Source organism: Oryctolagus cuniculus, chromosome 19, assembly GCF_964237555.1.
Source record: "Oryctolagus cuniculus chromosome 19, mOryCun1.1, whole genome shotgun sequence".
Taxonomy (NCBI): domain Eukaryota; kingdom Metazoa; phylum Chordata; class Mammalia; order Lagomorpha; family Leporidae; genus Oryctolagus; species Oryctolagus cuniculus.
In genome coordinates, this window is record NC_091450.1 from 44,116,302 (window position 1) to 44,130,646 (window position 14,345).

The following is a 14,345-nucleotide window of genomic DNA, read 5'->3' on the forward strand; positions in this document are numbered from 1 at the left end:
CCGCCCAGGCCCTGGATGTGCACCCAGACTGTGTCAAGCGTCTCCACGCCGCATACGGCACCTGCCCGTTCATCGCTCATCAGACGGGCTGTTATTTATTGCAGAGTTAGAGAGACAGAGAGAGATCTTTCTTCCACTCACTGGTTCACTCCCCAAATGCCCCCAACCCAGCCGGGGCTGGGTCAGTCCGAAGCCAGGACATCCAGGTCTCCTCTACAGGTGCAGGGACCCAAGCACCTGGGTCATCTTCCACTGCTTTCCCAGGTGCAGGGAGCTGGACTGGAAGTGGAGCAGCCGGGACTCGAACCAGTGGCCCTGTGGGATGCCGGCATCGCAGGCAGGGGCTTAACTGTGGCTCTCAGAAGCAGATGAGGGGTCTCTACCATCTCCTTTCCTCCTGGCTTCTGTTCCTCGCACACACTGGAGGGAGAGCTGCCCCCTGGTGTGTGCCCACAGCTTGCTCGGTGTCTCTGTGTGTTCTTTGGGGCTGTGATGCCGGCGGCTGCTAGAACATTCCTGCCCGTGTCCTCTGCAGCCTGACCAGGCCTTTCTCCTAGGCAAACAGCCAGGAGTGGAACTTCTGGGTCCTGGCTGAATGTACATTTCCCTCCTGCCCCTCCTGTCTCTGTTCACCACCTCCCGCAGCCAACAGCGGATCCGCCTTCTCCCAGTTTCCCCAGGGAAGAACTGCCCCCCTGGCCCCACCCCTGCCCAGAGGGCCCTCCCAGCCAGCCTGAAGGGACCACTGGGGTAGCTAAGGAGCAGAGTAGCCTGGGTCGTGGCCCAGCTGGCGTCGTGGCCCAGCAGGTCAAACTGCTGCCTGCAACAAGTGCCCGGTTCGAGTCCCCGCTGCTCCACCTCCCATCCAGCTCCTTGCTAACGCACCTGGGAAAGCAGCAGAAGATGGCCCGAGTACTTGGGCCCCTGCCACCCACAGGGGAGACCTGGATGGAGTTTTGAGCTCCTGGCTTCAGCCTGGTACAGCCCCAGCCATTGCCATTATTTGGGGAGTGAACCAGCGGAAGCTCTCTCTCTCTCTCTCTCTCTCTCTCTCTCTCTCCCTCTCCCTCTCGCCCTCCCCCCCCCCTTTCTCCTGAGGGTGCACAGAGTTTTCTCCCCACAGGCTGACCACTCCCATCGCAGCATCTGGGGACAGTCTGCTGGGGCCCCTCCCCCTGCAGCCTGGCCACCTCCTTGCCCCGAGCACAGACATTGTGACCCAGGAGGAGGACAGAGAGCCGGGGTCAGGGGCTGCCAGAAAGATGGGGTGGGGGAGAGCAGCAGAGAACAATGTCCCCTCTCTGGGGACGCATCCGGCTCAGCCTCTGCTTGAGCTGGGGGCAGCCTAGAACCGGCCCGGTGGTCCCCAGGGCCCGGATGGGACTCGGGACACGTTCATCCATCGTCCCAGACTCAAACCCTTGGGGACAACCGAGACTCCATGGGCCACAGCCTCCCCCACGGCCCCCAGTGGGCGGGCAGGGTCTCCCACTCCATTCCACGCCTCTGACAGCGGCGGAGACCCCCTCTGGGAGTGGCTTGGTGGCCGTGCCGCACCCCGCCCTTGGCCCTGGGCCCAGACCCGGTTCCTCTTTTCCCAGAAGCCAGTCCCCCCAGCGCGGTTCCGTGCCTCGCCCTCATTAACCTCCAGAACCTTCCTGACAGACAGTGGGGAGGGAGTGCCCTGCCCCATCCTCTCGCAGAGGAAGCTGGGGGTGGGGGCGGGGCGAGGGAAGGGCCCCCCCCCGGGGGGGGGCTGCCTCTGGGGGTCAAGGTTCTGGGGGTGGGAAGTGGTATGGGTTGGACACCCCTGCCTCTGGGGTTCCTCCAGCCCTGGCGTCCCAGGCCCCCGGCTCCCGCCCCTCCCTTCCCAGAGACCCCCCCGCGAGACCCCCACCCCGCCTCCCCAGCCCAGCTCGGTCTGCATCCCTTGTGTCCCACCTCCCTGATGGCGCTGACTGTCCTCAGACTGACCATGGCGTTGTCCAGGGGGCTCCAGGTTCCCACGGTGAGGGGATGGGGAGTGGGTGCCCCCAGCTGAGATAAAGCATGGCGGGGGCGGCGGAGTCCCCACATCTGTCTCCCTCGGTCCCTTGGCCGCCTGGGAACAGGGGAGGGGGGAGGGACAGACCCATTTCTAAATCCACAGGGTTCAGAACAGTTCGGCTGGGGTCACAGGTGCGGGAGGGGGAGGAGGGTTGGGCTCCAGGCCAGGGGACTGGGGGAGGGGGTGAGGCACAGCCTGAAGGAGCCCCTGGGCCGTTGTCCTTGTAACTTGGGAGGAGCGGCCCCAGGGTGCGGGGAGCCAGAAACAGCCCGCACCCCAGCCTGGGCCCACTGAAGGGTCCTGGGTGCTCACCGGGACCGGCTGTCCTCCCTGGGAGGAGGGGCCCGCAGCTGGAGCCCCAAGACCGCCCCCATCTCAGGCCACACCCCTGCGAGTGTGTGTCCTGCAGGTGCCCCCCCAGGCTGTGTGCCCGGCTCCCAGGCTCCCAGCCTCCCCGGGCCGCCAGACTCCGCCGTGAGAGCCAGGTCCCAGGCCAAAGAATGGGAGCAAATGCACCCCTGTGCGGCCGAGGGGGTCCCAGCTGCGGGGCACAGCTGGGCATCGGAGGACGAAAGAGAGACCTCCACCCCTCCCTCTACCTGGGGTTTGGGAGGGAGGAGCTCTGAGTGGTTTCGGGGTTTCACACCTGCTCCTCTCCCTTCCCCTTCTGAGGGGACCCACATCCGGGGCAGGAGCCCAGGGAGCAGCCACGCTCCCCACCTGGGCGGCTGCCCCTCAGGAAGTCAGACCCAGTTCCCACGGCTGCTCAGAGTCAAAAATAGAGAAAAGAGGCCGGCGCCACAGCTCACTAGGCTAATCCTCCGCCTTGCGGCACTGGCACACCGGGTTCTAGTCCCAATCGGGGCGCCGGATTCTGTCCCGGTTGCCCCTCTTCCAGGCCAGCTCTCTGCTGTGGCCAGGGAGTACAGTGGAGGATGGCCCAAGTGCTTGGGCCCTGCACCCCATGGGAGACCAGGAGAAGCACCTGGCTCCTGCCATCGGATCAGCGTGGTGCGCCGGCCGCGTTGGCCTTTGGAGGGTGAACCAACGGCAAAGGAAGACCTTTCTCTCTGTCTCTCTCACTGTCCACTCTGCCTGTCAAAAAAATAAATAAATTTTTTTTTAAAAAAGAAAAATAGAGAAAAGAGATAGGAGGAAAATGGAGGGAGAGGGAGGGAGAGGGGGAGGGGAAGGGGGAGAGGGGGAGAGAGAGGGAGGGACAGAGAGGGAGAGAGAGAGAGAGAGGGAGGGAGGGAGAGGGGGAAAGAGGGAGGGAGAGAGAGAGAGGAAGGGAGAGAGGGAGAGAGGGAGGGAGGGAGAGAGTTAGAGAGGGAGGGAGGGAGGGAAGGGGGGAGAGGGGGAGGGGGGAGAGAGAGGGTGGGGGAGAAGGAGGGAGGGGGCGAGAGAGAGGGGAGAGAGAGGGAGGGAGGGAGAGAAAGAGGGAGGGGGAGGGAGAGAGAGGGAGGGAGGGGAGAGAGAGGGAGAGAGGGTGGGGGAGAAGGAGGGAGGGGGGAGGGAGAGAGAGGGGAGAGAGAGGGAGGGAGGGAGAGAAAGAGGGAGGGGGGAGGGAGAGAGAGGGAGGGAGGGGAGAGAGAGGGAGAGAGGGTGGGGGAGAAGGAGGGAGGGAGAGAAGGAGGGAGGGAGGGAGGCAGCAGGAAGGGTTCCATCTGCCCACCAGGCTGACGTCAGCAGGCCCGTGGCCCTGGGACTCACAGTCATGGTCACGGTCCTCAGGTCTGAGTCCCCTGTGTGATCCAGAGCACAGAGTGGGCTGCGGTCAGCGGGAGGGAGCCGAGGGCCCCCACCAGGCTTGTCCTCATCCTTCGAGGCCCAGCCGCGGGTCCCTGGCTGGCCTGGGCAGCCGGGACTACCTAACTCAGCACTGGCTGAGTGTTTGCCATGAGCGGGGAGGCACTGATGGCTCCGAGGCCAGAGCTGGCCAAGGGCTTCACCTTGGGCACCCTTTCCACGGGTGTGGAGGCCCAGGGCAGGCCGGGCAGGTGCAGGGCTGGACCAAGCTCCTGCCTTCCCACCCAGGGCACCAGCCTGCTGGTCAGAGCAGGCCAAGGACATAAGAGAGGCAGCTGGGGAGACAGGGGGGCCCCTGGCTGAGGCGGTGGCAGGATGAGCCCAGGGAGAGGGGAGCCAGTGACTCCCATGGACAAGATGCAGGCCCAGGGTGTGATCAGGCTCCCGTGACAAGGGATGGGGGTGTTGTGGGCTCGGCTGCGTGGGGGGCATGGGGGACCCACGCCACCTCCCAGTCCTGAAACCTGGAGGTCGGGTCCACCTAGGAGGGCTTCAGGGAGGAGGCGTCCTCAAAGATGAGGCAGGAAGAGGGTACAAGGGCCGTTCGGGGGGCCCTGACCTCTAAGACTCGGGGGGGCATCCCCTGCAGAGACCCTCCCCAAGCCTCAGGCAGCCCTGTGTCCAGGCGGGGCTCTGGGGCCATCTGTCCAGTCCTCCCTCCAGCAAGGAGACCAGGAGGGTGGAAGACAGCCAGGAGGCTGCTGCCCGTGGACCCCACTGCCCTGCCCTCCACGTGCGACAGGGACCCCAGGGGGACAGAGTGGCCGTTCATCTTCTGGCTTCTTCCAGTCATTCCTCCCTTTCAGGCAAACCTGCACCCACGGCCTCCGTTCACTGCTTCCGGGACCATCTCCAGGGGCGGCGGTGCCTGTCCTGGGTTCCCAACTCTCACCAGTGCCCCCAGTGCCGCCCACGCCTTTATCAATGCCATCTGTCACCTGCCAGGGTGTGGGGGAAGGGTGCTCACATCCAGGGCCTTAAGGCACTCAGCTCAACCTTTGCCTTGTACAAAAGGGGAGACCGAGACCCAAACAGAGAGGGTGAGCAACCTGCCCAGGGTCACCAGCCCCCGAGCTGGGACCCAGGGCTCTTGTGGAAGGCTGCAGAGAGCCCAGGGCTGACCACAGCAGGGCAAGGGGATCTGTGTCCCCCACCCCACCTCGCCCCGCCCCTGGTCGCTTGAGTGCTTCCTCCCAGGCAGGAGCCGGATGTGTAGGCTCCGGGTAATAAACCCATTAGCGCCCTGGACCCTTCCCAGAGCGGGCACCTGGGAGCCCAGCCAGCTCCTCCTCTCCTGACCCCAGCCTGCCTCACGGCACCATGTGGCTGCTCCTGCCCGGGCTCCTGCCACCATCCACCTGGCACAGGTGCCCTGCGCCCTCTCCCAGCCACACTCCCCCAGGGTGCGTCTGCTGGAACCTCAAGCATTCTCCCCGACACCCTCGGGGCTGGGGGGCTGTGCATGTGGTGCACGGGCTCCCTGGATCCGAAACTCAAAGCTCAGGTAGGGTGGGAAAGGGAGAGACAGGTGAGCAAGGAGCCGCTGCCCCAGCGCCCTAACCCACTGCACAGGTGCCAGGCGCCTCGCAGGGGAGGGAACCAGCCTGCTCCTCCGACCCTGTCCCCGGTCACCGCCCAGAACGAACCAGCAGGCGGGAACTGTCTCTTATAGGCCAGTTCTGAGCTGGGCTCTGTCTGAAGGTTGTTGTGTGCCTTACTTGCAATTCCAGGTTCTGCCACCAGGGGGCGAGTGGTGCCCGCATGGAGAGAGGGCGGGGTGAATGCACCTGCACCCCTATCCTACCTGGCTGCCCTCCCAGCAGGGAGGACGGGTCAGTAGCTCAGAACCCAGCAGCCCTGCAGCCTTGGGGGTCCCTTGCTCAGTGCACTGTCAGTCCAGCAGGAGGAGCAAGGCAAGGCTGGGCTGAGGGTGGCACTGGGGCCTGAGCACTGGCCCCTGACCAGGAGGGCGGCCAGCAGGACCGGTCAGCAGGATGGCGGTGATGACCACGGTGCCCGCACTCAGGGGCCCCAGGCAGCCTGGAGTGCCTGGGTGCCTCCAGACCAGCCATGTCCCCCTGGGCTGGGGGAGACAGGCTTCTGGCAGACCGAGGCTGACCTAGCCCCTGTCCCCATCTATCCCCAGTCTCAGGAGTCCCCCCACCGCCCCAGCCCCTAGGATTTGCCCAGTGTGTCCAGATCTCACTGACCACTCTCTTTCCGCCACGGGTCCCCCACGGGTTCCCATCACCAGGAACTTTACCCTGAGCAGGAGACCAAGTCCCCTGGGGTCCCGAAACCCTCAGGCCCTGGTGCCCAGGCCAGGCTGTCCCCTGGGTTCCCAGGTCCTGGGGGGAGCAGCTTGGGGCAGGGAGGGCGCAGAAGCTAAAGGGCACAGCCTTAGTAGGGCTGGGGCTGTGGCACAGCAGGTTAAGTCGCCACCTGTGACGCTGGCATTCCTTACCGGCATTAGTGCAAAGTCCCGGCTGCTCCACTTCTAACCCAGGTCCCTGCTGATGGCCCGGAGAAGCAGCGGAAGACGGCCCAGGTGCTTGGGGCCCTGGCACCCACATAGGAGACCCAGATGAAGCTCCTGGCTCCCAGCTCTGGCCTCACTCAGCCCTGGCCATTGTGGCCACTTGCTGATGCAAGATTCTCTCTGTGTCTTTCCCTCCCTCTCTCTCTGCAACTCTGCCTTTCAAATAAACAGAACAAACAGTGGGGGGGGGGGAGAGGGAGGGGGGGAGATGAGGGGGAGAGAAAGGCCTTAGAACCCAGCAGGAGGGGATCAGCTGTGTGACCTCAGGTGCACCCCTCACTCTCTGGGCCTCAGCGTCCCAATCTGGGAAATGGGCTGGGGTGCATTAGATCTCCATCATGGAACATGAGTGGGTCAAGCCCTTCGTGAGGGGAGACTGGGCCCAGGCTAGGAGGCCCCACCTGGGGGGTCACCTGTGTGGCCCAGATGGCCCACGGAGACCCCTACTCCAGCACAGTGGGAGAAATCACCTCTCTGGCCCCCACTCCCTGCCTCCCCTCTCACTGGCAGAGCTGGAGCCTGAGTAGAGCCGCTAACCTGGAGGGACCCGAGTCTGGCAGGGTGGGGCAGGGGGGTGGTTGAAGCCCCTGGTGGTCCGGGAGCAGCAGGTGCCCTTGCCCACCCAGAGGCCTTGGCGCTGGCTGCTGGCCTGACCGCCGGGGTAGCACACCCAGCTGGCCATCAGCGTGCGGTGGAAGCCTCTCTCGGGGACGCTGGCAGGTGCAGGGATGTCCTGTGTCCCTTGCTGGGGGGCTGAGGGGGGCACCATGGGTAAAATGGTGAGGGCCACAGGGCGGGCTCCACCCCCTTCCCACCAGGTCTGGCCGCCCTGCCCAGGCCAATTCCCCAGTGCACCTGCCCCAGACCACGCCCACCTGACCTCGCTCCTCCCAGCCTCACCTGGGGATGGGGGGAGGTGGGGACGAGGACCTGGTCTGGGGGCCAGAGGGGCCTTCGTGTCCAGCCTTGCTGCCCAGAGCTCAGACCCCACCCTCCCCCGACAGCACCTGCCACAGCGCCCCCAGCCCACCCCCACATGGAGAGGAGCAGGAAGGTGGGTGGGCTTGGTGCTGCCTCCTGCAGCCCCCCTTCCACTCCAAAAGCCCAGGCCAGGGGGCCAGGGGAGCGGGGGACGGGGCTTCATCCCTTGGCCCTCAGCAGGTGGCAGGTGCCTACTATTTGCTTAATGAGGGAGAGCAGTGGCACAGCCAGGGTGGGGGAGGGAGTGGGGGTGGGGTTGTGTCTCCACCTTCCCACCAGTTTGGGATGGGGGGGGCAGTCATTGGGTGGCAGCTGTTGAGCCAGGGGCTGAGTCCTGGCCCTGAGTCCCACCGGGGACGTCCCACCTGCCTCCTACAGAGGAGTGCTACAGCGATTGTGCACCCGGGTCAGCCACCCCCCTGGGGGACCTAGACTGGCCCAGCCCTGGGGCGAGCTGCAGGACGGGTGACCTGGGGGCTGTCTCCCCAGACCACCCAAACCCCAGCCCCCAACCCCCCCATCCGCAGGGGCCTCTGGAGTCAGCTGGGGAGGTGGGGTGTCGTCTTCCTGCCTGAGCCACAGGGGCACCCTTGCTCCGCCCCCACCCCACTCACCCAGTCCCGTCCCCGGCTAGACCTGGGGCAGCAGCAGCTGGAACCGTCAGTCCCTCTCGGAGCCCCACAGCCAGGCCCAGCTTCCGGGCTCGGCATTCGCACGGGGCTGGGGTTGGCTGCTTCCGGCCCCTCCCAGGTGCCCCTTCCTCCTAGGCAACCGGCTGGGGGCCCAGTCCGCAGGCCCAGGGAGGGGGTCTAGGGACAGCAACCCCCTTCTGTCACCAAGCCGAGCCCGGACACCCCCACCCCACTCCAGAGGGCCAGGGAGGGGCCGCCTGGGCCCCGCTGACCCTGTGAACTCTCTACGCCCTCCGAGCCCCAACTCTGTGATACGAAACTCCTTTTAGACAAGTACAATTTTTAAAAAGTTTTTTTTTTTTTTTTTTTAAATTTATTTGAAGGGCCGGCGCCGTGGCTCAATAGGCTAATCCTCCACCTTGCGGCGCCGGCACACCGGGTTCTAGTCCCGGTCGGGGCGACGGATTCTGTCCCAGTTGCCCCTCTTCCAGGCCAGCTCTCTGCTATGGCCAGGGAGTGCAGTGGAGGATGGCCCAGGTGCTTGGGCCCTGCACCCCATGGGAGACCAGGAAAAGCACCTGGATCCTGGCTCCTGCCATCGGATCAGCGCGGTGCGCCTGCTGCAGCGGTGGCCATTGGAGGGTGAACCAACGGCAAAGGAAGACCTTTCTCTCTGTCTCTCTCTCTCACTGTCCACTCTGCCTGTCAAAAAAAAAAAAATTTATTTGAAAAGGAGAGTTGCAGAGAGAGAGAGTGAGCGAGTGAGAGAGAGCTTCCATCCGCCGTTCACTCCTCAAATGACCCAACAACTCGGGTTGGACCAGGCTGGGTCTCTCACGTGGTTGGCAGGGGCCAGGTACCTGGGCCATCGGCAGGGAACTGGATACGAAGCAGGGGAGCCGGGACGGAATTGGCACTCCCATGTGGGACAGGGCACCGATCGGAGCGCTCCGACTAGTTGCTATAGAAATGTCTGTAACCATAGAAACGGGGAAGAACCAGAGAGCAGGCATCGGGCTCAAGTGCGTGTCCCACGGAGCTGAGATTCCTGGCACAACAGCGGGGACAGGGCGTAACCCACGTGCTGGGGTGGGGGCCGCTGATGCAAACACTCCGGCGGCACCACCAGGCTGTGGGGCGGGCGCTGTGGACGCCAGCATCCCGGAGTGAGGGGCTGGGGTCAGCTCCCTGCTGACACAGCTGGGAGGCTGCAGGTGACGGCTGAACGACCCTGGGCCCCTGCCACCCACTCGGGAGATCCAGGTGGAGTCCCGGCCCCAGCCATTGCAGGCAGTGACGGAAGATCTGTCTCTCTCTGTCTCTGTCACTCTGCCTTTCAAACAAGTAAAAAGTACAGGGTGCAGTTGTGCAGAGTAGAGAACACTGGACAGTGACGACAGGCGACTGTGTTACTGGCTTCTGGACGTACGATCTGCATTTTGCACCGTGGACCTTGGGTTCTATGACACTGTCCCCAGGGGCCTCGCTGGCTACAGAGGGGACATCCCCAGGCCCCCTTCCCCTGGGGACCAGCTGCACCCAGGCCTGGCCACCTGCTGAGCGTTCTGGACTCCTCTCCTTCCTCTGCCACCCCCAGCACACCCCCCCACACACGCATCATGGCAGGGCAGCTCCCCAGTGCCCTCGGCTCCTCCTCCTCCCCCCCTCAGCCCCACTAACTCCACCCTCCCTTCAAGACGTGGCTCAAGGAGGTAGCCACTTGGGACTCCCACATCCCATATCCGGCGGCCTGGGTTCAAGTTCTGCCTCCGTTTCCAATTCCGGCTTCCTGCTAATTTGCATACTGGGAGGCAGCTCAAATTGGTGGGTCCCCCGCCACCCACGTGGGAGACCCCGGATGAAACTCCTGGCTACCCCCTCCGCCCCCGCGTGACCCCTGGGGTCAGCAGGTTGCTCTGGGTTGCCCCGCCCCCTGGTCCTCCCGGCCACGCCTCTCACATGGACAGAGCAGTGAGCAGGGTCTCCGGGGGGTGGCTGACCAGGGCTGGGCTGGGGGGCTTTTAACCACGTCCCGGGGGTCGTGGGCTCCACCGCCCTGTGCACTCCCAGGGGCGGGCTCCACCTGCAGAAAGGCACCCGAGACACCTGGGCTTGGGGGGTCTGCGAGGGGCTGGGGTCGCGGGAGAGGTCTGCAGGCACCAGGGAGTCCTGGGCTCCCCCGAGACGCGGCCCCGGGTGCCGAGCGCATTCAGGGCCACAGGGAGGAGCCAGCCGATCCGCATTTATTCACGAGGGCCCGCGCCGGGCTCCTGAGGGAGCTGGGGACACTGGGTTCCGTCGCGGCGTGCGGCGGTGCAAGCCCGGGGGCCTCCGCTTCTCCAGGCCGGTGGTCCGCACCTCTGCAGGCCTGTGAATACGAGTGCGCTTGCGCGCGGACATCTGGCAGTGGTGCACCAGCGCCCCCGTGTGGCTGAGGCGGGAAGTACCGGCCTTGGGGACGAGCTGTGGTTTGCTGGTTTAGAGCGCGCATTCTTGCGGGTGATGGGGGCGGGGATGCCAGGGAGCCTGATGGGGCCCCAGGGCAGTGAGCTGTCCAGGGTCAGAAGTGGCTGTGCTGGAGGTCCCGTGTCTACCACTGCATACAGCAGGTGCTCAGGGGAGTGGATAAAGGCATGAGCCAGGGGTTTGTGCAAGAGGGTTGGAGGTGGGGATGGACTGATTCTCCCCTCTCCTGCCATGGCCCATCCCCACAAAGGGCCTGAGTCCATGGACAGTGGAGATGTCCCAGAAGCCCTCACCCCGCCCCAGCTGCCGACGGGCAGGACAGAGGGACAGAGCGGGCTCAGGCCGACGGTGCGCACAGACAGCCCCCTGCCCTCCGCAGGCCTCCTGGGATGAGCAAGCTTCCGGGCAGGGCACCCTGTCCACCTGCCTTCCCTATCAGGGAGCTCAGGCAGAAGAGAGGTAGGGACAGGGTGGGCCTGGCCACGGCGCTGCCCTGGGAGCATGCTGGGCACAGAGACCAGCTCAGGGGCTGAGGCTGGGGAGGGGGTCCGGGCCCGGCTCACAGCCCACGGGCAGAGTGGCAGCCTCGCTGGGCGGGATGTGATGGGTCGCGTAGCGCGTCTGTCTGAAGGAGCCAATCCGCAGCTGCTCAGGGGTCTCGCCCGGCCACCACAGGCTGGAGCTGGACGGGGAGAAGAGGGAGAGGCACCACGTCCCTGTTGCTGTGCCCCTGGGCAGCCGGACGCCTGCCTCCTCCAGGAAGCCGCCTTGACTATCCTGGCATCAAAGCCAGGCGGAGAAGGGCAGGGCCAAAGACAGACACCCCGGAACCTGCCCCGAGCGAATCCCATGGCCCAGCACCCGAGCCGCAGTGTGGACAGAGGGTGGGAGAGGGGCCCATGGTGGGGGGTGTTACCACTCACAAGCGCACGGTGGAGGCAGCCAGGAAGGCCAGCAGCAGGAGGCCGGCCAGGGTGCAAAGAATGGAGGTGATGACGATCATGCCACCGCTGCGCCGTCCCGGCCACGTGTCGATGGTGCCCGGGGCCTGCCCTACACACAGGGGCTGCTCGCAGGCCGCCGGTCCCCTGCCTCCCTCAGCCCCGTGTCCGCACAGCCCAGGGCTCCCAGCCCCCTACTCCCACCTCTGCATCCTGGCGCAGGGGGAGGGCCCAAGGGAGCACCCGACCCCCAGGGGCTACCTTGGCGCAGAGTGATGGGGTCCGACCACCTGGTCTCAGCCACCAGGGAGCCACCGGCGTCCATCAAGAGGAACTTCACTCTGGGGACAGGGATGCAGTGGGGGACGAGGGGTGAGACTCAGGGCAGCCGGGCCCAGAGGTGGAGGTGGGGCTGTGGCCAGGGGTGAGCGGGAGCCACGGACCCGGCTGCTGGCACCGAGGGGAGCTGGCTCTGGTGGCCGCTGGGGGCGGGGGTTAGGCTGGAGGCTACACCACTGGCAGGGTAGGTGAGAGGGCAGTAGGAGGCGGTGGCCAGGCGCTGTCCTGCTCCCCCCACGCTGGGGGCCAGCTCCAATCTGCAGACACCTGCCTCGCCCCCACTTGCCGCCGCTGCCCCACACCAAGGGTGCCAGGCTGCTTTCCCAGGCTGGGTTCAGCGCCAAGTTTAGCTTCTTGTTGGGATCCAGCCTGAAGCCACTTGGCTGAGCCGGTTCCCACCTCTGTCCCTCGGACCTCCTGCCCCTGCAGTGGAGGGGTGGGGAGCAGGGGTGAGGAAACCATGGCGGGGGGGGGGGAGGGGGAGGGGCAGACACTGGACTGCAGCCAGGAAGGGGTGGGGCCCTGAGCTCCCCGTCCTAGACACCCCTCCCCCCAGAGACAGCCCCAGTGCCAGAGCCCTCCAGGGGGGTGTGGGGTGGGCAGGGGCAGGACCCACCTGTAGGGCCCCGGGCCGGGGAGCGGGGCGTTGCAGTACAGCCGCTGCCGACAGCCGAAGTCATTCCCCACCCGCAGCAGGGCGACAGGGCCACCGCCCCCCGGGGGGTCCTCACAGGGCAGCTGGGCCAGCGACAGGGGCAACGTCATGTAGTGGCCGTGGGTATGCAGCTGTGGGGAGGCCGGGATCTCAGCCTGTGTCTGCGGGTTCCGGAAGTCCCTGGAGGCTGGAGGGCAGCGGGATGAACAGTGGGGTGTCGGGGAGAGACAGGCCTGGCTGTGTGGGTGGGGGGTCCCGACTCCACCCGGCCTCAGCGCCCTCCGGGGTAAAGCCCGCCTCTCCCCTCCCCCAGCCTCCATCCATGGAAGGGCCCGGCAGGTGTCCCCAGCCCCCCACTCCGCAGGGCACCATTGCTGAGGGCCACCACGAGCCAGACGGTGCCGGCCACTCCGGCGTGCCGGTCGAAGACGCAGCGCGGCTGCTCCAGCGAGAACGTGGTGGCCGTGACCTTCCCTTCCAAGTCCCAGGCGGTCATCTGCGGCGTGTAGGGGATCTGCTCTGTGGCCGTGGGGGTTGAGTAAGAGTGGTAGCAGGTGCAGATGGGCCCCCCGCCCCGGGCTCTGGACTGCTGCCCCACCCCCAGTCCTGGGACACCCCCCACCCCACTCACCCAGGCTGAGACACAGTAGCACCCAGCTCGGTCCCGCCAGGATCAGTAGCCACAGGCCAGGCCAGCTTCCCAGGAGCCTCATGACCGCCTGAAGCCTCAGGGGCTGCTCTGGCTGCCCCCGCCCCTCCCCGGACCTCGGGCCTGGACCAGCTGGTTAGTCAGGCTGCCCGGGAGGGGGAGGCCAGGGCATCAGCTCCTCCCTCCCCCGGGAGGAGGAGGAGGACTCAGCCGCTGGAACCTGAGGCTCAGGGCCTCATGCCTGAGATTCCTGCTCCTCTGGTGCCAGGAGCCTCCCCCTGGCGCCCCATCCCCACCCAGGGAGTGCAGTGGGAGCAGAGGGCAGAGCGGCCGCACCCTGCCTGCCCAGTCCTCGGGACGAACTTGCACCCTGACGGTGGTGACAAACCCTCCGCTCACGCTTGCTTCTTCCTTCTGCTTTTGTAGAGTTTTGGAGACGAAATTCACCTAGCACAGAACTCACAGCTCAGTGGACTTCAGTATGCATCAGCCACCACCCCCATCCTCGCCATCCACAGCCCCAAAGTAGGAGACGGAAAATTCCAGAAACGGATGTGCTTCGTTCTGAGTGCCACAGCGCAACCTTGGGCCACCCTGCTGTGTCCAGCTGGGGCGGGGGCGTGAGCCAGCTCTTGCCCAGCGTGTCCACTCTGTGGACACTGCCCTCCTGTGTGTCACCGGACTCTGCAGGGCTGAGCTTTCTGCTCTATTGCCAGCCACAGCCCGGGGTCTAATACGTAGGGAAAGTCATCGCATGTACGCACAGGAACACAGTCTCAGGCACTCAGAGGGCGGGGGGTCCGGGGAGGGTCCCGTCCTCTGCCAAGTTACTCCTTGTCCTGGGGACATCCTCTGTAGGTCACATGCGGCTTTTGGTGTCTGAATCCTCCCGTCCCGTTCAAGGCCGAGCAGCGTCCCACAGCGGGGACACGCCTCACTGGCCACTTCCTGCGGTTGGGCCACATTTTGGCCATGGTGGGTCCTGTCGCCGTGAACAGTGACCTACAAGCCTCTGGTGGGCACGCTTGCAGCCCCCGACACAAGGTCACCGGGGTCTGAGGGTCCAGCTGTGTGCGTCCTGTCCTTCGGCACCTGGGCCATCGCGGTGGGCTGGATTTGCGTGTCCCCGAAGGCTGACCCTGGCCACCTCCCTGTCTTACAGCAGCGTCCAAGTCCTTGTCACCCGCTGTTAGGCCTGCTGGCTTCTAGAGTCCCCGATGCTCTCACTCCGCGTCACCCATGCTGCCGGAGCTTCTCCCACCCCTGGCTCAGCCTCCCCGGGTGGGG

At 65.6% G+C, this 14,345-nt stretch overlaps 1 protein-coding gene across 2 annotated transcripts; it reads right to left on the bottom strand.

The window, feature by feature from the left end:
* Positions 1–10,235: 10,235 nt before the first annotated feature.
* LOC100355286 (uroplakin 3B) lies at positions 10,236–13,237 on the bottom strand. 2 transcript variants are annotated; one of them, XM_008257977.4, is made up of 6 exons: positions 13,041–13,237; positions 12,779–12,928; positions 12,371–12,596; positions 11,677–11,756; positions 11,398–11,527; positions 10,236–11,156 (listed from the first exon to the last, which is right to left on the bottom strand). In XM_008257977.4, the coding sequence occupies exons 1-6, from the start codon at positions 13,120–13,122 to the stop codon at positions 10,997–10,999; spliced, it is 828 nt and encodes a 275-aa protein (XP_008256199.3). In that variant the 5' UTR covers positions 13,123–13,237; the 3' UTR covers positions 10,236–10,996. The 2 variants fall into 2 exon arrangements, with proteins under 2 accessions (XP_008256199.3, XP_069920583.1); XM_070064482.1 differs by having other exon boundaries at positions 12,779–12,923; positions 13,041–13,174.
* Positions 13,238–14,345: the final 1,108 nt, after the last annotated feature.